We start from the raw sequence: 22,927 nt of genomic DNA, 5'->3' as shown, positions 1-22,927 counted from the left end.
TTTGTCCCTTTATTGATGTCAAGGGAAAACAGCACAGTTATGAAAATGGAATAAACTGAAAAGATTCCTTCAGTTCCTGCAGGCTGATTAGAAAAAATGACTTTCCATTGCAGTTTTTATGAATGTATAGTTTTCTGAAAGGTTTATAGTACTTGAGGGAATGGAAATTGCAGGCAGTAAATGATACAGGATTGCTCAAATTATTGGGAAGGAGAAGAATGGGTTTTATCTGGAAAGGTGAGATTTACTATTCTGTATTTCACATAAATGTTTTAGAAGGAGCCAGATGCAGTGATTTGTACTTTATTTTGGTCATGGAAGCAGCGTTAGACACTTGCCCAGGAGCACCACGTGCAGGCGCCGGCACGGGGAGCGCTGCTGGGGCAGCAGGTCAGCAGCGAGCAGTGCCAGAGCTTCACGGTGCTCTGCACTGCTCTGCCTGCACAGAGGTGATCACACAGGCAGGGGGACTTTGCCTCTCCTGGTCAGTGAAGTCATCAGAAGTATTTTCCTATCTCAGCTTAATAAACAACACTGTTTTGTATAGGTCGAGTTTGGCTAAACAGTTCTTGCAGTGTTAGAGAGCTCAGCTGGAAAGGGCCGCTTAATAAACCCCTCTTGGTTTTTTTGTTCTTTTTCTGTGTAGAAAGCAGAAATATGGCAACAAAGGAAAAGCTTCAGTGCTTGAAAGATTTCCACAAGGACATCCTCAAACCTTCCCCCGGCAAGAGCCCGGGGACACGGCCTGAGGATGAGGCTGAGGGGAAGCCACCGCAGCGGGAGAAGTGGGCGAGCAAGATCGACTTCCTGCTGTCCGTGGCGGGGGGATTCATCGGTTTGGGCAACGTCTGGCGGTTCCCGTATCTCTGCTACAAAAACGGCGGAGGTGAGTTCTCATCCACGCCCAGCAATCACTCTCTGTGTCCCATGCTCTCTGTTTTTCAGTGCCTTCATCCAGTTAAGATTGTTCATACCTGTGTTTTCTGCCTCCCTCACCAGTCGTCAGGAGAGATTGTTTCATCACTGAATAGTTTTTATTAAAACTCTATTAGGGAAAGAAATGCAGCGATTTCTAATGTTGTGCTATTGAACCTATCCTGCTCTTTCACTTCTGCTACAACTGAGTTTTAACTAGAAGATATGCTATTAATATAGACCATTAGGATTTCAGACCAGGGGATTTCGGAATAAGAGCAGTCTGAGCCATATGAAAGTATTGTGTGCCTAATAATCTGCCATTGTTGTTGGAGATATTCATTTTAAAGAGGTAAGAATATGTCCTTTCCAGCCTATACTCATCCTTTTTGCAGAAAAAAATGAGCAAAAATACCCCAGAATAAGACTATTGCATAGTGATATTAAATTATCAAATACCTTTCTTTGTTTATATGTGCCTGTTGCCACTTTTTTTTATGATCTTGCATAAGTTCATTCATTTAATCTCATTATGTACTATTGTATTTTCTCAACAGGTGCATTTCTTATACCTTATTTCATTTTCCTGTTTGGGGGAGGTCTTCCCGTGTTTTTCCTGGAGGTGGTGCTAGGACAGTATACCTCCGAAGGTGGAATTACGTGCTGGGAAAAGATCTGCCCTATTTTCACTGGTTAGTACATCTTCTTGTGCTTTGCTGCTTGAAGAGCCCTCTGTAAGCCATATGTAGCAGCACCATTCCCCTCATGTCCATTAACTCAGCTATTTGCTCTAGTAATTAAGGGTATGATATTGGTTCCTGGAAGGGTAGAAGTCAGAGAGTCTGAAGGACAAAGTGAGATATTGATTTTGATGCTATCAGCTTGTTAACTGGCAAAACTGCCAATAACCAAGAAAGAAATTGCATATTGTGCCTTTTAAGGCAATTGCACATTTTGTTTACAGGTAGCAGAGAAAGTGTTGTCTTGGAAGGCTCGATGGCATTAATGAAACCATCTTTGAAATCTTGAATCTTTGAATCTTTGAACCATCTTTGAATCTTTGAAAACCATCTTTAACATCTTTGTTATTTTGGTCTGGAAATTAAAATCCATCTTCCATTTGAAAGTTTCTCATTGGCATCATCTGTCTGCTACTGATGCAGTCAAAACCTGGACAGCATTTTTTGGTGGGATTCAGGAACAGGGCTTTGGTCATAACTGAGCAGGTCCAGGCAAATGTTGGTCTGATATTATCAAAGGGCCTTTGCCTGCTCAATGCTCACAGGAACAGTGTGGAGGCTGCTCTGGAAGTTAACTAGAAGGAAAAATGAAAGGTTAGAAAAATGACAGAGGATGCCTGTCTTGGGTGTAGATTGCCCTTTACAGCTGGACAGCACAGGCAGAATCATTTGAAATAACTGCACTAAACATGAGGCCCTGTTCAAATCCCATTTGGAAAGAGTGGGCACTTCACACTGGTGTGTCTCTCTAGCTCTGCCACTGTTGCTGTTCCAGGCATCTCTCTCCCCTGATGTCACCCCAAGCAAAAGTGGGGGTTTTCTCTGAGGCTCACCCTCCCACCTAGTACTCAAAATGCTGCTGAGGGTGATGTAATTGTGCTGCTTTAGCTTAATTTTCTTCCTCCTCCTCCCACTTTTGTGAAAACTTTTTTTTTCTTTTTGAGGAGGAGGAGGAGGAGGAAGAAGGAATGTTCCTTGTTTAAATAGCAATCTCCCAGGCATCCATAAAGAGAAAGTGTAGCTAATGTGACTAGCTGTATATGCTGAAAGAAATGCAGATGTACAGAATAAATAGCACTTGCTCTGCTTGTTTCCATCTGACATGAAAATAATCTCTGAGATAAAGACTCCTGCTGCAACAAGGTTTTAAACTGTAAAATATGAGGCAGTATATTTTATGTATAAAAATCCCAAGTGCTGGAATATCCATCAGAGTGATGTTAAAGGGAGCCTCACAGGTTCTTGTAAAAGACAGCTCTAAACTTTTAAAGGAAGTATTTTTATTTTGCTTGTGGTTCATAAGTGGCAAACTGTGTAAGCAGAGATTGATCCAGGTAACCATAAGATCCACAAATACCATGCTTCCTTTGCACAAGTGAAATTGAGGCAGAAAACACCATTTTCACACTGATTCCTTTTTAACTCTTTCAAGAAATGTCTTTTTTTTTTTCCCCACATAGACTGAGCCCTGCCAGTTGATAACTGAGTGGTGCAGGTGCTGTCCAGCTGAGCTGCTGCCAGGAAGGCTGGCTTGGGGGACAGTGTGGCGAGAGTGAGGTTGCCCACTTGGCTACCTAAGAAGTGAGATGGTGCAGCAAACAAGCAAAGCCTTGACTTACCTCTACTAAAACTTGAAATAGCTGGGTTAGTGTTAAATTGGGTAGATTCCTTTAGTCCTCCCCTCAGTGTCAGCAAACCATAGCCAGAAACTCAGCCCTGAGTGCCAGAGGTGGTGGCAGGTCTGTGCTCATGTGTGGTTGAGCTGAGTTTCCATCAGCAGTGGGGTAGGGCAGGGTACAAGCCTGCAGCACAGTGGGAATGGCACCAGCCCCAGGAGATGCAGCAGCTGTCACATCTGCACATTTTTCTTGTCTCTCCCCTTCTTTGCAGGAATTGGTTATGCTTCCATAGTGATTGTGTCCCTTCTGAATGTATACTACATCGTGATCCTGGCCTGGGGACTCTACTACCTGTTCCAGTCGTTCCAGAGCGTGCTGCCATGGGCACACTGCCACCAGAAGTGGAACACCCCCACCTGTGTGGAGGACACTCTCAGGAAGAACAAAACGCTCTGGATATCACTTAATGCCACTAACTTCACCTCTCCTGTCACAGAGTTTTGGGAGTAAGTACCCCCTCTTCATGGTGTCTTCAGGGAGCTTTTGGTGGCATGCCAGAGGTCAGTCCTGAGATTTTATGGAAGCACAGAGGGGAGTGTTAGATAGGGAAAGAAAATTGATCTGGGTGTCAGTTTTTTGACCAGTGTTTGCTACTGGTTCTCACCTATCTTGAGGTAAGTCTGGGAGTGGTGGAGGCCGGTGATAGATGTGTAAGTGTATTTATCCTAGACCATGCAGGGAGCTTTAAAAGCCCAGTACAGCTTCTTTGAACAAAAACTTATTTCCTTCTTGGCTGGATTCTCTGAGTGTTGCAGGAGAACACAAACAAGTCACTGCAGATGCCCTGATAGCAGGAATTTACAGTGGAAACAGCAACAAATCATCACCTTTGTGGTTGTCTCTTCGCCAGCTGTTAGCATTTGCTGTACACTTTGTGTACTATAACACATCTCTCTTCAGTCTGATGACAATGTAAGGTTTTGACCAGTAATAAATCTGACAGAGGTGGTAAACGTTGTCCTGTATTCTAGGTTTCTCAGGTCATCTCTGTTACAATGTTTTTTTCTGCAATCTCTGAGGAGACTGTTTTGCCAGATGCCTGAATTTCATCAGTCATAAGCTTCTTATTCTCATTTCTCTGTTATTTTTCAAGTTTTAAATCATATTGCATAACGTGATCTCTGAACAGGCATGACCTCAAAACTCTTGTATGTTTATATGTCAAAACACAGCAGCTGAGGAAGACACCTGTAGGGAAACTTAAATCCAAAGTATCTTCAAATAGTTTATTAATATAAATTTTTTTGCTTGTTTGCTTGCTCAGATAGTCACTTATGGGTAGAATCAGTTTCTGGCCCAGCTTGGCTTTTTCAGCATGTTTGAAGTGCAGTTTCATCTCTGATCAACTTGTACCTACTTCTCTATTTTTAAAAATAAGCATCAGCCAAAGCCCCAGCAGGAATCGTGTTCATGCTGAAGATGTTTGGCATGCGTGAGGTTTAGAAAAAAGCAGTCTTAGGAGCTGTGCTAAAATTTGTAAGACGAGAGCCAAAATATAAAGGGGCAGATTGAATCTGGGATTGGTAGTTTGTCAAAAGGCTCTGGGGGCTGGTGTGAGAGACAGGGTGCAGGCTCCGAGAGCAGCATGAGCTCTGCGTTTCCATGTTGGGGGACAGCTGCTTTCCCAGGTGACTTCCTCCCTTGTAAATATGAAGGAAGTTGGAATACAATTGTTAAGTGGTACCTTTGGATATTTTGGGCGAACTGAGAGGCAAGTTGCAGTAGGAGGGGAAGCAGCTCTCACTCCCTTGGACTCTCCCACAATGACTTCAGACTCAAGGCCGTGAATCCAAATGAGTCAGTGGTTTGGTCATGTGTTCCAAGGTCTTCTCAAGGCCTCCCAAGGAAGCAGAGGTCTACAGTGCTGCTCCTGAAATAGTTGCTCCCCCAGATTCCCAAAGCACTGTGTTCATCATTGTTTTTGTGCAGTGATTTTGCTGACAGTCCTCTGGTACCCGGGGCACCTGTGAGCTTGGTGGCTCCTGATGTGGCCATGGAATTGTCCTGCTGCTCTGGAAGCTCCTACTCCTGTGCTGCATAGATTTGTGGGCCAAATTGTCTCCCTGGGGTTCCCAGGCAGCATGTTCACTTCAGGAGACTGAGGATACCACAACAGAAAGGAAAAGAGCTGGGAGCTGGGAAAGGGATTGTAAAAGAGTGAGGACTCCAGAATTCTGGGGAGCAGCAGAGCTCTCTGTGGGTCACACCACAGCAGGTGTTTGATGAAGGGTGTTGTGGCAGGGCAGCCAGGGGTAAGGGGAAGGATGTCCCCATGGGAGCACGTTAGTGATGGAGCTTTTCATTACCTTCCCTCTAAGGGAAACCAAGTCAGAAGACTCCTCTGCAAGCTGAGCCAATCCTCCTGTAGATGAAGTCAGGCTGGAGGAGCCTGAGGCTGGACAGCAAATCCTTGATCCTCACACACTTTGCTGTCCTCAGTTGTGCCCTCACTGTGTCTGTAGCAGAGCTGGAGCAAAGGTTGCTCAGTCATCAGTGCTCCTGGAGTAGCTCTCCCTGTACTTTGCAGCCACTTTAACTTGTGTCCTCAACAGTTTTAGACACTGTAAGCTGAACTCTTCCCTGGAGTCTTGCTAGGGAGGAGTTTGGCTTTGTAATCCTATTGGGACAGACACACTGCCCATAATTCACTGTTTCATCATGGGCAAAACTGCCCTTAACAGAGCAAGCTGCCTCCAGGAGTCATGACACTTAGAGGACTATTAAAAATAGCTGCTGTCTGTGCATAAATAACTATTGATGTCTTAAAGTAAGAGCAGAGATCATGCAGCACTGTTGTAATAAAAGTAGCATAGCTTTCACATGGTGCAAGCACTGAATATCCCCATTTTTTTCCCCAGACATGCTACTATTCTTTACAATTCTGAAATTAAAAATAGTTTCAAGAACTTTCAGGTACCAACTACTTGAGGTACTTCAGGTACCATGCTGCAATAGACAATACTGGCTGCCAGCCAAGCAGCTACCAACATTGAAAGGACAGGTAAATAATTAGTCTTTAACTGAAGATATCCATCTCCTTTGTGGCACAATTAATTCCAGTTTAATTCAGAGGTTTGTGAGTATTTGGTTTCTGAAACCCAATGCCATTTTTATTGTGGGACATTTATATAGTGTCCTCATCAGTTCTGCTTTGTACAACTAGTGCTGCCCAGGTATAATTGACCAGATAGATGCATTAACCTCTTCAGGATGAACTTCTCAGCCTGGCTGGATATATAGTGCAGCCTGACATTTCAGTTCATTTGAATTAATGTTTGGTGCAAATCACATGCTTGCTTGAGCAGCAATAAAAGGGGGTTAACAAAATCAGGCTTTATATGAGGAGACTTACCTCTTGGTATCACATGCTTCAGGTCTTATTTCTTAAGATTTTATTTTGAAGTTCAAAACCTTAAAGGCTTACACACATATTAATACATAAGGGATAAGTGTAATAGGGTAATTAGGGGTGAACAAAACCTCTGATTGTCTGGTGCTGGCCAAGTGTTTATAAATATTTGGTAATCAGCAGACTTTATTCGTCCAAATCCCAAGAAAGACCATCACATGCTAATGGCATGTAATGCTAAAGGGAGCAACACAAAAAACTAAACAAAATCTAGAGCAGCTGTCTCTGCCTTTAAGAGCAAATGTGAGAGTCTTTTAAATTGTTTCATATTCTCATTTTAATATTCTTCTGTACAACATCTTCAGTGTTAATTATTCTTATCCATCCAACATGAAAGGGTGCTTCACCTTTCCTGGTTTGAAAGGTCCTGTCAGCATTCACTTGATTAATGAGCTGGAATATCCCCCAAGGATTGCATAACTCTCTTCATTTTATTTTTGTTTATGTTGTAGAGCCAGTTACAGCTCCTGTTACATTTCCATATTGCACACACTAGAAGATATTAGTGTTCAAGGGTCAAGAACTCCTGTTTATAACAAACTCAGCCCCAGCCTGTTGTCCCATTGATTATAAATGAGTGACAGTTAATGACAGCATCAGACTATAAATCTGAATGACTAACAACTCCGTGTGTGAGTGGTGTGAAGGTAGCTGAGTGGGCTTGGCTGAATCTCAGTACCATGGGGGTTATGTAACAAGATTGAAGAGCTATCAGCACAGCCCAGCTCATGCTCCTTCCTGAACTTGAATTTACAGGGTCAAATATCCCTGTTGACTGCTTCTGCAGAAATATGTAGGGCTAGAAGTCATAAAAGAATCGTAATGCTGAATCTCCCCTAGTAATTCTGAGCATATTCCTTGAGGAAGTCAGTCTTTGTGGGATGGGATAAGCAAGAAAATCATAGAAAAGCAAGATATCTGGCTCTCAGTCACCCACTGGGGTGTCTTCCAAAAAATCCTGAAAGAATTGCTGAGGCAAACTCTAGGAGAGATGGCCACTTGCTTTTAGTTCTGCAGTAAAAAGCAAAGAAGTCTTAGCTGAATGCATTAATAAAGCTCCCTGTTCCAAAAGGCATTTGCAGTTAATTATTCACTGTTCCCCGAGAGCCAACTCTATAGATTGCCTTTTTAATATGAACTGCCCCTTTGATTGGAAAATTGCCATTTATTTTTTAAAAAGGCATAGAAGGTTGTGGCTGAACTTTTTCATCTTATAAATGTATTTTCTTCTTTTGTATATGCACAGCAGGTTTTTCCTTTATTTCTTTAGACTCAGGTGAAGCAAGACTGCAACTTTATGCCAAATATTCATTACTGAGGGAGTTCTCATAACTATTGAATAGCTGTGCTGATTAGAGCAGACTTACCCTGTCTGGTGCCATTAGTCCTTTTCCATAACAAAATACACACACGTTCAGAGAGAAGAAAGCATTTGGTGTGAGAACACGGTCACACAGGTAATCCAAGTGAGCTTGGCAAGCAGAGATGCAGAAACAGATGGGCATGGGTTTGAGTCCTATTAAACTGGTCAATCCAGGGCTTTTTCCAAAAACTAATTGCAGATTTTCCATCAGTGACTTCATTCACTATTATTTCCATGGTAATAGCAAAAAAAAAAAAAAAAATCATTAATTCAGGGGAAAGCCAAACCACCATGGTCTGTCTTGTACTGGATCCCCATGCAAAGATGTGCACGCCACACTCATGGGCCTGACCCAGACTGCTCTGACCTCTGCTCTCCTTGACTCTGGTGAATGAAAGTAAATTTTAAGTAATAATTAATAAAAAATTTGTTAGGCAGTAAGTTCTCTTCTGTAGTCTTGGGGCAAGGCATTTCTGTGGTAATTGAGGTCAAAACTTTTCTTTGACTAAAAAAATCTTGCAGAGTTTACTGGGTTCATTTGCAGAGTTTTAGCTTAGTGAACAGTAAGAAACGGTTTGTTCCTTTACATATTTGACAAATGAAGTGTTGAGTATGACAAGGTCTGTGCAGTGTGTGAGGACAGTGTATGCTGCATGAAATTATTTGAAAAATAGTTTAAATTAAGTACTTAATGGTAAGCCATGGGAATTTTGAAAAGAGAGAAGACTTAATGAATATTTCCCCTCTGGATCAGACTCTTTTAATGGTCAGATGTAGCTCCCTTAAAACACAGCTCAGGAATTACTTTTTATTTAATAACCTAAGTGAGGGAATAAAATGTCCTAAATAATCTGGTGTTAGCTAAATGAGACCCCAGTGTTGGAGGTGCTGAGGGCAGGTGGCAGCACCCGGGCAGTGATTGATTGAGGGGCCCCAAGGGGAGAAGAGATGATGGCTCCAGCCTTCACCCTGCAAAGTTACATGGCCTGACATTTCCCTGCACTGCTTTTTCCCTTTCCTCCTCCTGGCAGCCTTGCTAACGAACTGAAAAGGAGCAGAAATGTGTGAAGACAGGTCAGCTGCAAGTGTCCATGATGGAGACATGGTGTGTACTACTGCCAGGCAGCTCCACTGGGGCAAGCTGTTCTTCGATCCTCAAGAAAGAAAATTCTCTTTCATCTCATATTGGGGCTGCTAAAAAGAGATTAATGTTTTTGAAATGCAGTATATTGAATTAAGGAGCCCCACAGACATAGGGAGATGTAGGGTTGCAAAGCACAGCTTTGGTCACATAAGCCACTGACTTAGGATGTGTTTTGAGAGCAGAGGTCTGTCTGTGCATCAGCCCTGCACACCATCATGTATTCTTAGCCATCACAACCAGAGTCTGCATCAACTGAGCTCCTGCATCTCTCTCTTCTTTTGCTTCCTTTCCAATATTCAGGCGCAATGTGCTGAGCTTGTCCTCGGGAATTGAAGATATTGGTATTATCAAGTGGGATCTAGCACTGTGTCTCCTCCTTGTCTGGGTGATATGTTTCTTCTGCATTTGGAAAGGAGTCAAATCCACTGGGAAGGTAAGTGCTCTTTTACCCATTCTATAATCATTGCAGATAGAGATGTTAGGAATACTAAGTAATGCTGTTCTGGAGGATATTCACTATTTCCTGGAAAAACTGTATTTTTCCATTGAGTAAGAGAATTCAACTGACTTTTGAAGGTCATTACCAATGTCCAAAATGCCTGTGAGTCAAGTAGCCACTGCTGGAAGGGCATCAAGAAGCAGACACAAGCACAGATTGAGCCCCACCTTGACTCTCAGAGGATGAACATCCCACTGATGTCATGAGAGCAGAAGGTCTCAGGCTTGCGATGGATGGTGCTCTGCACTGTGTGTCTGTGTTCTCACTCCAGCCAAGTTCATCCCAGTCCAGCAGGATGGATGTTGACAGAGCTGTGGTAGGGGTGTTGTGGAGGCACAGCATTTTTGAAATGCCACTTGCTTAGAGAAGAGCTCTGTGGAGGCACACAAGGCTAAACTTAGGTACTCCTTCAGGAGCATTGTCACTAACAAAGATCCTACATAGCTTGTGGGTTTGGTCCCATCACATGCTTTTCAAAATCATGTTTTCTTGTAAAGGACAACAGTTACATCCTGAGCATCTTGCTCATCTTGGTCAGTCACTTGGTGTGCAGCATAATACTGTTCCCCCTTGCATTCAGTAGTGGTTTTATACCTATTTTCGTAAGTTTTTGAAGCCAGTGTGTTTGTGTAATTCTTAGCTTTCAAAATTGTTGCTCGAGGCACTGTTCTGATTAGTCTGACAGAGGAGGAAGGATCTCAAGGTACTAAGTTCCCCACATTTCTTCTCAACTAGGTGGGAGGAAGTGACCCCATTAGTGCCCCTCCTAAGAAAAAGGGCACAGTGTGAACTCATCTTTTATAAGTCCCCAGAGATGTCAGGGAGAGAAATTCCAAGTGCCTCAGCTGCAGAGAGAGCATCATTTAGCAGTTTTAGCTTGTTACACACTGCAGAATCAACCAGGAGACAAAACTTTGTAGGAAGCCAGACCTCATGAGTTCCACTGTTGACTAAACCATTTGCTTTACTGCAGTTTCTGCCTTGCTTTCTGTGATTTTTATCAATGGGCCTCATTAAAAAGCTGGTGCCTTGCCCTGGATTCCCTCCACCTTTCCTCCAAAGAGCAGCTTCCACACCTGTAAAGCATGCATTGACAAAAATGTTTGTTTCTCTATTCCCTCTGACTGATGTGACTTAATGAGGATATTATGCAAGTTCTATGGTAAAGGTGGGTGCAGTAAATCTCCTGCAGCAGCAGGGTGAGAGTGAACATTTGTGCAGCACCTTTGACAACCCTGGTGTCTGCTCAGAAAAGGCTCTGATAGCACAGAGAGACATCCAAGCTCCCTGTGGTACTATTTCCACTCCCCATGAAGATAAAAGGTTGAAAACAGGTCTGTTAAAATCAGACATCTAAAAACCTGTGTTCTCTGCAAATCCTGCACAATGGTCTCATGTCTACAGCAGGGTGGTTGGTAGGAATTCCCTCTAAAGCAGGGTGGTTGGTAGGAATTCCCTCTAAAGCAGGGAGGTTGGTAGGAATTCCCTCTAAAGCAGGGAGGTTGGTAGGAATTCCCTCTAAAGCAGGGAGGTTGGTAGGAATTCCCTCTAAAGCAGGGTGGTTGGTAGGAATTCCCTCTAAAGCAGGGAGGTTGGTAGGAATTCCCTCTCTGCTCTCTGTGGCATCGGAGCTCCTGCGGGTGTGCAGCCAAAGACCAACAAAACCATTGGGAAGTCTCTGGATGGCTCCATTAACTTTGGGGTCAAAGAAAAGTAAACTGTAAACTCTAATGGAGGAATTATTTGAAAAGTCTAGTTTACTTTAGTTGAGGGTTGTTTATAGCACTTCCCTGCTTTGCAGTGTGTTAATGGCTCTTTGGAGAGCAGGGTGGGGGTGGGGGGAAACTGTAGTTTTCAAATCATTTAGTAAAGCTTTGGACAAATAAATATGAAATCATGATGAAAAATACGAGTTATGCTTAAGCTTTAAATAATGTGCTTGATCTTAAAAATTCCTGCAGCATTGTGAGAGAATCTCTACCTGCAGTGAAAATACCTGTCTGTGGGTTTTTGTTCAGTCAGTTCCTGCAAGTATGTCAATTTTTTTTTGTAAGAAAACTTTAATTTTTTCATAGTCCTGGCTTATGTAAAAAAATAAGGTGCAGAAATCCTCCTTTTATCCTGGTTTTGGTGAAACTAGGCTAATGTGCAACACATGTTATTTGTGGAAAATATACAGAAAACTCAGAGATAATTTAGAAAGGCATGTATGAAAAAATTTCCTTTTATTCTATGAAATCACCCCTGCTCTGTGGATTATTATGGCAATGCAGGCTTTGAGTTCTCCTCGTTATTCTCAGAGGACATACTTATGAAGAAAAATGGGGCATCCTGGGAGCTTTGTAGTAGTTAAGCAAATTGTGGAAAACAAAAATGCATTTTAACTCATGGCAGCAAACTGTAATTACCTGGGGGAATCATCTGACTCCAAGAAAAATGCCCTTTCTTGGACAGTAGTGACTGTAACGCAGCAGTTATATAAAAAATGAGGGAAAGCACTGATGAGCAAAGAAAGCAAAATGTTAGAGGTCAAAAAGTGTGGGTCTAAAGATAGAACTGTCCAAATGCAAGCTCAATTAACCCTCGTGCTGGAGATGAAAGCAAAGGGCTCTTTCATCAAATGAATGAGGAGATAACAAGAAGAGAAGAAGTAGGCTGTTGTTCAAAGAGAGTGGGAATAGAGGTTAAAGATAATGAAGACATATTTTCAAACTGGATGAATAGAGCCTGAGTTTCCAGTAATGATGTTGCTGAATAGACAGCAAGGGCAAGAATGAAGTTATAGGACTGGAAATTACCACTGTTGAGGCTGATGCCAACCTGAAGGGCTTGATGTGCTCAAGGAGATAGGAAGGGAGACCAGGAGCATGGACAAAATGTCCTTCACCTTTGAACACAGTTCCTGGGGAGGTTGACTGTAGGAGCAGAAGTGGGGCTGCACAGCAAGGTCAGAGGTAGCAGCAGAACTTGCGAAACAGTTTGCCATTTGTAGGTTTTAAATTTCCAATAAAGAATGAGGTAATAATGTTTCAGGGGCCCTGAGTGAGTAAACCTTTTCACTTCCCTGGCAGAGGTGCACTTGTCATGTGAGGACAAACACAAAAGCAGAATTTGAACAAAAGTCATAAACTGTATAAAATCATGTCTGAGTGATGTGACCATTGACTGGGCCCTCTGGAGGGATTCATGCATTGCCTTCAGGTCTAAGACAATAAGGTGTTTAAGACCACCAAACTAAAAGTAGACACAGAAACTCAGGTCAGACCTTTTTTAGGTATGAGGGGCTTTGAATTCCCATTGTTTGACCTCTCTTGGTTCTGGAGCTTTGGCTGCCACAGACTAAACATTCCTTTTTCCTTTTCCTATTTCCAGGTAGTGTACATCACTGCCACATTCCCATTCATCATGCTCCTGGTTCTACTCATCCGTGGCGTGACCCTGCCTGGAGCTGCAGAAGGCATCAAGTTTTATCTCTACCCCGATATCTCACGGTTAGCTGACCCACAGGTACAGAACCAGGAGTGGGGAGCGGGATGATTTCCTGTGCCAAGGGGGATGGTGGACAGTGATGGTGCTGATGTAATGGCAATCAGTTGTTTTTTTCCACAGTCTTTAGAGGTCCAAATATAGCATGAACTTTAATGCTGGGTTATATTTTCCAGAGCTCTGCTTGAGAAGGTCACTGTTAAATGTGTTAATGCATCTTTCTATGTATATGTTTGTGTGTGTATGCACGTGTATTTTTTTTGTGTCAAAGGACTCTGAGGCTGTAGACTCTGTCCCATTATACAATCTCAGCTTTCTTGTTGGTAAGGTAAGGGAGATGCATTTTTTTAATGAGGATAGTCTTTAGTTTCAAAGGAGAGACACGTGAGCTTCACAGATGGAACAGCAAGCGACAACTGTGAGTATCAGTGTCACTTATCTCCCACTGCTCAATAGGAGGAGACTGGGAGAGAAGTGAATGAAATTATAGAAGAATGAAAAACCATGCAAAGATGGAGAAAATGCTTTCTGAGGCACAGGAAATACTTGCTTAGCCCTGGCTAGTGGGAACCAGGCTTACTCTTTTCTGTATAGATAGAAATTCTGTCTGTGCTTACAGAGTGCCAGTATGGGACACTTGAGCAGATCAGCATTGTTTCAGCCAGCAGTGTTCATGTGAGAAATGAAGAAAAGTACAATATTCCCCCATGAATAAAAGAAAAGCAAACAAAGGGTCTTGGAAAACAAATGTTTGTCACAGTGATAGGAAATAACATTGGTCTTTGCTACTGCTTTCTAATGAGTATTAGGTTAAAATAAAACTCCAATGTTCACTAAAGGACTGAAGTAGGAAAAGGGTAATTGAAAGAAACATCATGAAAATTTGGTTCCTTGTCTAGTCTTGTCCTTTTTCACAAGACACCCTTTTCACAGGAGACGTTATATTTTATGGTTTAATCTTCTTTTATGGAACCCTATCATTTTTATGATCTACTGTTAGCCCTAACCAGAGTGTCAGCAGATAATGTAGGAGAGGTTCATGTGAGCTGGCTGGCTCCCACCCACAGTCTAGCAAAAGCATCACTCTGAGGAGACAGTAGTCTCCTGAATCTTCTCAGCAAGGTGCTGGGAGGTGATGGTGGGAGGGAGGAGGTAATGGTCCTCGGTCTACATTCTCACTCAATTACTCAAACTCCTTGGTGGTTTCCACTGGTGTTAGCAGACTTGAATTTGCAGTAAGAAGAGAACAGATGGGATTCAGAGGATGTGTTTTGATAGCTTGCTATGTATTTACTAGCCAAGACGTTCATAGTGTATGGTTATTTCACTCTGCATGTGTTTTTTTTAATGTAATCAGGACAAAGAATCATGAGACCAAGATCAGATATGTATCTTATAAAGTGCATTGTATTTTGCTTGTTTTCCCCCCACCCCTATGGCTTTTTATCTTGCATTTGAACAGGTACAAAAACAACCAGAAAGCTAGAGAAATAAACAGACCAAATACACAAACCTGTTTCTCAGGCTTTTCACATCCTCAGTTTAAGGACTCTGTCGGCTCACTCTAACTGCAATGAGTTACAAGAGAAATGAGCAATGTTATAAATACTTCTGCATTTCCTATTGCACTGAAACATGTTTATTGTTGCGCCAACAGGAAGGATCAGCTGAATGACTAAGAAACTAGAAATACTGAGTATCTCTGGGGAGGGGAAACAGGAACTATTGTAGAGATTATGTTCTTCTGGGTTCTGATGCTAACAATTTTCTTTTCCTTGTGAAAGCCCAACTTGCGAATGTGTTGTTCTCTTTCCCTGTGTCCCTGGTCCTTTAGCTCTCACTCTCAATGGAAACAATTATTTGGTAGATTTTGCTTAGTTTGAACCGTGTGTTTGTGTTCATTATTGCAATGCAACAATGCTGGTAATAACAGTATTTCTATCTTTCCCTTTAGGTCTGGATAGATGCAGGGACACAAATCTTCTTCTCATATGCAATCTGCTTAGGAGCAATGACTTCCCTGGGGAGCTACAACAAGTACAAATACAACTGCTATAGGCAAGTTTCCATCTAAGGGGGTTTAGTGTTTTAGCTAAATGATGTAAATAAAGTAGGGACAATGGGTTAATTTTTTTTTTAATTAACTTGCTCCATGACATATGTGTGACTTAGGGACTGTTTGCTGCTGGGATGCCTGAACAGTGGTACCAGTTTTGTGTCTGGCTTCGCAATTTTTTCCGTCCTGGGCTTCATGGCACAAGAGCAAGGGGTGAACATTGCTGATGTGGCAGAGTCAGGTACGATGGTGTTGGTGGCAGTGGTGGTGGGCACTGCCGCCCAGCGTGTGAGCAAAGTTCTGCAGACCCAATCAGCTAACATCTAAGTGATAAAACAGAACAAGGTTTCCCATAATTGCCAGAAAAAATAAGCACGTTGTCGATTTGGGCTTTAATCTAGAGCAGTGAGGGTTAGCTGGGGTTGTACTGTATAGTCTGTCTTGATTAACAGGGCAGCAAACACATTTCCTAGAGTGTGCTAATCCATTTGAGTTGAGATTAGAGCTAAGATAACTAAACCATTATCCAGAGTCTAGAATGCCATTGATTCAAGAATTTATTCCATCCTTCTTTTCAGACTACCTTTATTTTCATTCAAGTGCAAATTGCCCATGTTTATGTATTTTTATAGCTTAGTGTTGCTTGCTCACAGCTCTAGAGTAGGATTAGGACCTTGGCCTTTTGAAGGGACACACACAAACATTCCCAAATCTCACTGAAAGGCAAGAGAAGTTGGAGAACTCCATCTCCAGGGTTTTGTGGACCATTTCACCTACAGGAACTCCAGGTGTTGCAATCCCACGTTTGTTCTCTGTAGATTCAGTGTGAGGTTGACAGAACTGTCAAAGTCCATTTTGAAATCTAATGTACACTTAGATTCCTCCCTTATTTCAGAAGTGTCCTTCCCATTAACATTCACCTATGCACAGGCAGAGGTAGAAGCTCAATCCTCATAGCTTGTGACTGTATCTCAAACAAAACAGATGACATTTTTCCTCTGTGCATTTCTAATCCATGAGGGCAGGTGTAACCATGTGTTTTCACATAGAACAGACAGATTAGTTGGGAATTACCATGGAAAAATAATTAATCAGGCCTTGACAGCCATGAGGCTTAAAGCTAATCAGATTCTAGTAATAACAATGTCACCTGAGTTCACTTTTGATATTTCTTTTTAATTTTTTGAGCACTTTTAATTCACCTGCATAGAATTTGAAAGCTTTCCTCTGCAAACATGCTGTTAAAATGAAAAAGTCAATATATCTTCTAATCACATGGCTCTGAGAGTTAGGTCTTTAAGAAAAATGTCTCACTTCACAAGGGCTAATGAAAAACTAATTACATTGATGGCACCGCTGGATTCTTGGGTGGCTACAATTGGCATAGCTCTTGCAAGTGCAATTAGTAACAATCTTGGCCATAATGCTTATTTGGATTGGAGGTTGATTGCTTTGTTTGGAAACAGGAAGCAAGGGAATAATCCTATTAAATGAATCATAAATAGCCCTATTTTTTTATTTATATGTAGGTGGATCAGTTCCAAGAGTACTATTTTTAAGTATTTGTACATTAGGTTTTCATCTGGTCAATATTTATTCTAATTTTTATAATGATATCTCTGACAGAAGCAGCTACATTCCTGTCACCTGACATTTCTAGAATTAAACAATTCTAAAGTAACACTGGATTGTTAAGTAATCTTTTAACACAAATTAATTCACCTAGTGTTTAAATAGCCTTTTTCCAACACCTCAAAAAGCATTTTTCTTAAAGGAGGGGTTTAATAGCTCATTATAGGGACAGCAAGGACATGAACTAGCTTCTGAACTCGGCTTTTGATTTTTTTGCATATTTTGTTGTCTACTCCTTTATTTAAATTCATGTCACTGATGGCCAGAGATTGCAACTGTCTCACCATGCAGTGGGTGCCCATCACTGCTGGTCTTTGGCTAAGTCATTTTTACGTGACAGTAAACACTACTAAAATTATCCAGAAGTATCCAAACCACCTCCCATGTGTTTTCTTGCTGCTTTTCTCAGAGAGATAAGTGCAGAGCTACTGAAGACCCTTGGTCCCCCTGGGATGAGTGTCCCAGGAACTGCATGGGGCTCTGGGAGAAGTTTTCCTTGCTGCTTCTTCTCAGCACAGAAGGATTCAGCAGGTGCTTGAGCCTCTGTTTTCTGGCCTTGCCTTTTTTGGTTTCTTTTGATGCAAGGTCAGAACTGCTCCCCTGGGTCAGGCCAAAGCAAGCAGAGGTGCTGCCACTTGGCTGCAGCACTTGGCAGAAGGTGTTGTCCGCAGGGCTGAGACCCCATCTCTGCCCAGCAAGTTAAATTCCTCCTGCCCTATCCATGACACCATTTGTTTGCCCTCCTGAAAGCCACGGGAACATCAGCAAATTTGCTGACAGCTGAATCTCATGGCCACATTTTTTCCCAGTGCCAAATTCAGTGTTGGTGCCATGTGCCTGGGACAGGCTTGTCAGCCAGGGCAGGCTCCTGCTGAAAGCACTGGTCACTGCTGGCCTTCACTGGCTTTAGCAGCTTTACTCAACTGTTAACTCAGACTTCTGACTCCTGAGTGAAAGGAGATTTTAAATAAACAGCTTCTTTTTCTTTTCAGAAATTCTTTTAAAGATAGAGAGGAAAGCAGTGGGGGCTCAACAAAATCATAGTGAGTCCTGTCTAATCCGTGTGGCCTCTGTTTGGCTGGAAAAAATACTTTGCCACCCATGCGATTTGGAACACTGCTTTTTTTTTTTTTTTTTTTTTTTTTTTTTTTTTTTTTTAATTCCATTTGCAAACAAATTCAGATTAAGCTTGTCTGACAATAGTGCCTTGGGTTTCCTGGTGCCTGCCTGGTCTCTGCCTCTGCAGCTCTCCAGCCATGCCACAGCACCCCATGGGCAATCAGCCAGTGCGTGGGCTGGGATCATAGCAGTGCTCACTGGCTTTTAATAGCAGCCACAAGTGCTTCACTTTTGCAAAACACTCTTCAAAACAACAGGGTTTCAAATTAAATACAAATTTTAGATTATTTATGTTTCGGTTGAGGGCTTGCCAGGAACATTTTCTTTCACATGGACTTTTTATATTTCAACACTTTTAGTTTCAAAGGAAAATCAAAATATAGCTCAGGGCTTAGGGCGCTTGGTATTAGTTGGTATCACAGTGCAACAAAAGTTTCACTGGCCAAAGCATACAAATTGCAGCAAATTTTGAGGAAAGCAGTTTTACATCTGTCTCATCAATTGCACAGATCAGCTGCAAATGCCATCTGTTAGCAGCTCTCCCTCAGAGAGGATCTACTGTATCCACTGAATTAAGGAGAAAAAAAGCAAAACTCCCCAAAATTTGAGACATTCACCAATTTTTTGGTATCCTCTGTCGTATAAAATCTTAGTTGTGTTTCATTAAAATAAAATTAGTTGTTTGATTGTTGGCTAATTTGTATTTATTTATGTTCAAATATTTTCAGTGACTGAAAGTTTGAAAAAAAAAAGTCATCTCATTTTACCTCTTTCTCTTGCTTCTTTTTCCATCTTTCTTGTTGGAAAGGAAAAGTGGGAGGTAGGAAGAGCAGTGTTAGAGATTTTTCTGTACAGATCAGAGATAAGATTTTTTTTGGCCCCACACTGCAGCATCTTAAAAAAATTCATTTTCCCATTGAAAATTACATGAATCCACTTGAAAACTGGCACTTTGAAGGCTCCTCAAAGTAAACAAGCAGATGAGCCAGGCAGTCCTGGCTTCACTCTGAATTGTAATCTGCCCTCAGAATTTTTTGTCAGCCTCACCAAATTTCTTCATCTCTTCTGAGAGCCTGCCATAAATGCAGAATTGCCAATATTCCTGTCTCCCACTGGTGGAGGGCTCTTCCTCTCTCCACCAAAGCTCTCACAAAGGACAGCTGATAGCACCTGGCTCCAGGTGAGGGTGCCTCTGGAGAGCAGCACTGCACCTGTGCTCTGTGTGTGGGTACAAGAGAGGTGACACCCGTCACAGGGCAGGCCAGACCCCCCTAGGGAGGAGCACTCCACACTTTGGGTTCCAGAGCAGAGATCCTGGGCACTCAGCCCCAGCCCTGCTGGTCTCCTACACTTGCAGCCCATCCTGCACTTGGGGCCGATGATGGCCATGCTCAGCATCACCGTGGCAGGTCCATGTAGGCTGGCCTGGACAGGGGCAGGTGGTGTAACAGCATGGGGAGGCAATTTTACACAGAGTGATTTTACACCCCAGCAGTTCCTAGCAGCAGTTTTCCCAATTTTCAGTTGATAGTATTAGGAGTAGCCTGATCACTCAGTGCAGCAGGGAGGGTTTGCAGAAGAGGAGGAGCAAACTCCTTGGAGTGCAAACCCCAGTTGAGAAAAGCCATGCAGGGTTTGGAGGTTGCATATAGAGGGAGGCAGTGGTTGCATTAGTGAAAATCTCAGGGAATGTTTCTAGCAGAGTCCCCTTCCCTGCATGCAAAAGAGTTTCATCATCATCATCTTCATCATGACCATGTGGGCTAGCAGTGGGATTCTGCCATTCCCTTGGGTCACCCCTTGTCCCCCGGCCCCAAGACTGTCCTGTGTCTATGCAGTGCAGGTGTAGGACAGCTCCATTACTGGCATGTTTGAGACAGATGTTAAAACTGGAGATCTGTTAGCACTGGCCTTGGGGGTTTGCCCGTGGTTTCTGCTGTAGTCATGCGTGCTTCGATTTCAGATAAAAGAGCCAAACTCTTTCATTTCTGGTATTCCCAGCTGCGTTTGGATTTATCTGAACGGAACCAGGCATCCCTGAATTTGAGGGTGGCTGCCTTTGCCAAAGAGCTGGTACTTACTACTTTTCTTCCCTTCCCTTCCCCCTTCCCTATTTTCTCTTTCTCTAGGTCCAGGCCTGGCCTTCATTGCCTACCCAAAAGCTGTGTCCATGATGCCACTGCCCACCTTTTGGGCAATCCTTTTTTTTATTATGCTTCTGTTGCTTGGACTGGATAGCCAGGTTAGTACAATGGATAAGGGATGTGTGACTTACTGTGTCAGCACTGCTCACTGAGAAAAGCTGGTTTTACAAGCATGAATTAACAAGAGAAAACCTCTAATGCTGCTTGAGAGGAATTCAACTGGGTTGCTTTTTAGTGTAGGGGCTGCACTTGATGTATCTACAACTGTTGATTCATAATATTGTGTTGCTCAGTAAATCTTTGTCATCTAGGGTTAGTGGGGTCTATCCCACTAGGGCAGTACTCTCTAACCTAAATTTCACTCCTAGTCTGGCCACAAAATTCGACCATTTTGGTCACAGTATTTTCTTACTTTGGAAAAAAAAGCTGAATCATTTGAAAACATAAAGGACTGCAGTAGTCTGTTCCACAGAGTCCTTTGTGCCATTGCGAACACCTGCAGGGTGTATACACCATCATTAAAAAACTAGCAATTAATAACCACTAGAAGTATGGGTTTTGATGGTTGCCAAGTGTCAAAAAAGAAAAGCAAAGTCAGCATGAGGTACAAAAAAAGCACATAATGTTTTGTACAGTATATCCAGGGTGGCTTCAAGAACAGTGAGAGGACAAAGCTGCAGCCTTTTTTGGTGGCCTTGGGCTTGGAGGTGCTGAGCAGTGTGGGATCCTGCTGACTTTCACGTCAGCAGCATGCATTCAGTACCTCCAGACAGGCCAGAGAGCATCTCAGATTCCAGCTGTACTAATTTTATAGCACACGCTGCTATTAATCAGTGAGCATGAAAAAAATCAAAAAGTTCACTCAGGAAGTTAGGTTATTTTTCCCAGTGGTTACTTGTAGGAATGTTGGACTAAATACTGCCGAGGGACCTGTAAATCATTTCTAGATAGTCTACTTACCAGGAAACAAGGGTGACCAGGGATTATGAAGTAACTACACATTCAAAACTGCCAAAATTTTCTGCATTCAAATGTAACATCACTAAGATTAAATATATATATATATTCATAAGGATGAAATGTTCCTGTAGCCTAAATGCTCTCTCATATGAGGAAAGCTCTGTAAATGGGATTTTACCCAATTGTTGTGTACCTAATCTCTGACTTTTTTTTTTTTATTTCATTTGCTCTAAATTTCTCTTTATGGCTTAATCTTTGAACTCTACTGAGCAACTCTCAATTGCCCCTAAGTAAATGTGAAAGTACCCAATGCTGTGGTTCAGCAACCCTATGCTTATGCAAATTGGAAGCTGTCTAGTAATTTTAAAAAGCTCCTCACTGCGCAGAATGATTAAAACTAATTGGAGCGCTTAATTTCTCTCCTCCACCCCTCTGGTTTTTTGGAGTGCAGTCAAGCAGGTTTCTGGAATGCCAGAGCAGTTTCAGATCAAATCAACTCAAAGGAAAGGGCTGCATTTAAAAAGAAAACCAGTTTTACACAAGTCAAAGTAACAAGACAGGAGGCAATAAAATTTGGTGGAGGACAAAATCTGTTTGCAGAACAGTCTGTATTTCCAAAATAGAACTTCAGGAAATAATGTAGGGTTGTTACAGGGCATTTCTGGGTGCTGTAAGAGCAATGAGGTGCTAGGTAGGAAAATGCAGCTTTTTCTGAAATAACTTCTTCTTAGGTTCCTCATGATAAGTTATTAGTTAAGATGATGTATCTATTTAAAGTGAAGATCTTTTCTACAGAGGCAGCCTTGATGGATACCTCCAATCCATATCCTCATGTCTTCAGTACCTTGTACTGAAGCTTTTGTACCTTGCCAGGTTGAAAGTACAGATCAGGCAAAAGATCCCTTCCATGGTTTTAATTGGGGAAGTTCAGTTGTTGCTTTCCTCCAGGTGCAGAAAGATCTGGTTTTTAATTAACTTCAACTTTTATTCAGATCCAGTTTGGGTTATTTGTTTAACTCAAGTGACACAGTTGTATAGTTTTCCAAAGACAAGTAAGTATAAATACAGTTATCATGAAGTGAGATAAAGACTTTTAGCTCATTTATTCAAGCTTCATTTTTGGTTTACAAGTGCAAATAGTTTGCCAGATCATTGAATGTGGACTGTGTGAACAGCTCCATTATTGCTGCAGAAGTACCCAGAGCCTCAGTCAGATACTCCTCTCACAGCTCCACAAAGGACACGTTCAGTCATGAAGAGGTGTTGTTTCACATCACAGTTTGCTTTGCCTTGGCTGGATTTTCACTAACAAACCCAAGAGCAGAATTATATCAAATTGTGGAATTAACCTAACTAGTATCTGTGATGTTTCCTGGCACATCAGAAAAAGTCTGGGAGGTACTCTCCTAGCTTGGACTTTTTTGAGTGTTTTCTTTCTGCTTCTTCTCTAGCATACATCCTGTGTTCATCTGGAACAGTGACAGCATAAAAGCCACATAAGTGCCTTCCTCTCATCAGGCACATAAGTGCCTCCTTCATCCTTGTGCCTTGCATTTGCAGAGCTCCTTTTTAGCTCATAAGGCTTCTAAGTAATGAAAAGAAATTCTGAAAACTTGTTCCAACCTGAAAGCCACCCCCAGGCTCCAACCTCGGGGTTACAAAGGAACGGTTTCTATTTCTTTATTGAAAGCAGCGCAGAGCACAGGGCTGGGGTGTTGCTGGGGAGGGTTTGCTCAAGCAGGAGCCTGGATGAACTGCATGGCAGGCAATCTTCAAGTCAT

The 22,927-nt window shown here is 42.3% G+C and overlaps 1 protein-coding gene across 13 annotated transcripts in view; it reads left to right on the top strand.

The window, feature by feature from the left end:
* SLC6A6 (solute carrier family 6 member 6) overlaps window positions 1-22,927 on the top strand; it is a 93,432-nt gene that overhangs the window by 58,516 nt on the left and 11,989 nt on the right. For all 13 annotated transcript variants that reach the window (XM_071439595.1, XM_071439593.1, XM_071439589.1 and 10 more), the window contains 8 exons: window positions 647-886; window positions 1,473-1,607; window positions 3,546-3,780; window positions 9,551-9,683; window positions 13,122-13,256; window positions 15,190-15,293; window positions 15,408-15,532; window positions 20,172-20,284. In XM_071439595.1, coding sequence (XP_071295696.1) covers window positions 658-886; window positions 1,473-1,607; window positions 3,546-3,780; window positions 9,551-9,683; window positions 13,122-13,256; window positions 15,190-15,293; window positions 15,408-15,532; window positions 20,172-20,284 — 1,209 coding nt within the window. In that variant the 5' untranslated portion in view covers window positions 647-657. The remainder of the gene's footprint in view (window positions 1-646; window positions 887-1,472; window positions 1,608-3,545; window positions 3,781-9,550; window positions 9,684-13,121; window positions 13,257-15,189; window positions 15,294-15,407; window positions 15,533-20,171; window positions 20,285-22,927) is intronic.

The sequence above is a fragment of the Agelaius tricolor genome, unplaced genomic scaffold (genome assembly GCF_023055355.1).
Source record: "Agelaius tricolor isolate 1412-34295 unplaced genomic scaffold, bAgeTri1.0.p SCAF_14, whole genome shotgun sequence".
Taxonomy (NCBI): Eukaryota; Metazoa; Chordata; class Aves; order Passeriformes; family Icteridae; genus Agelaius; species Agelaius tricolor.
Note: the sequence above shows the minus strand (reverse complement) of the source record. Positions and strands in the feature narration are given on the sequence as shown.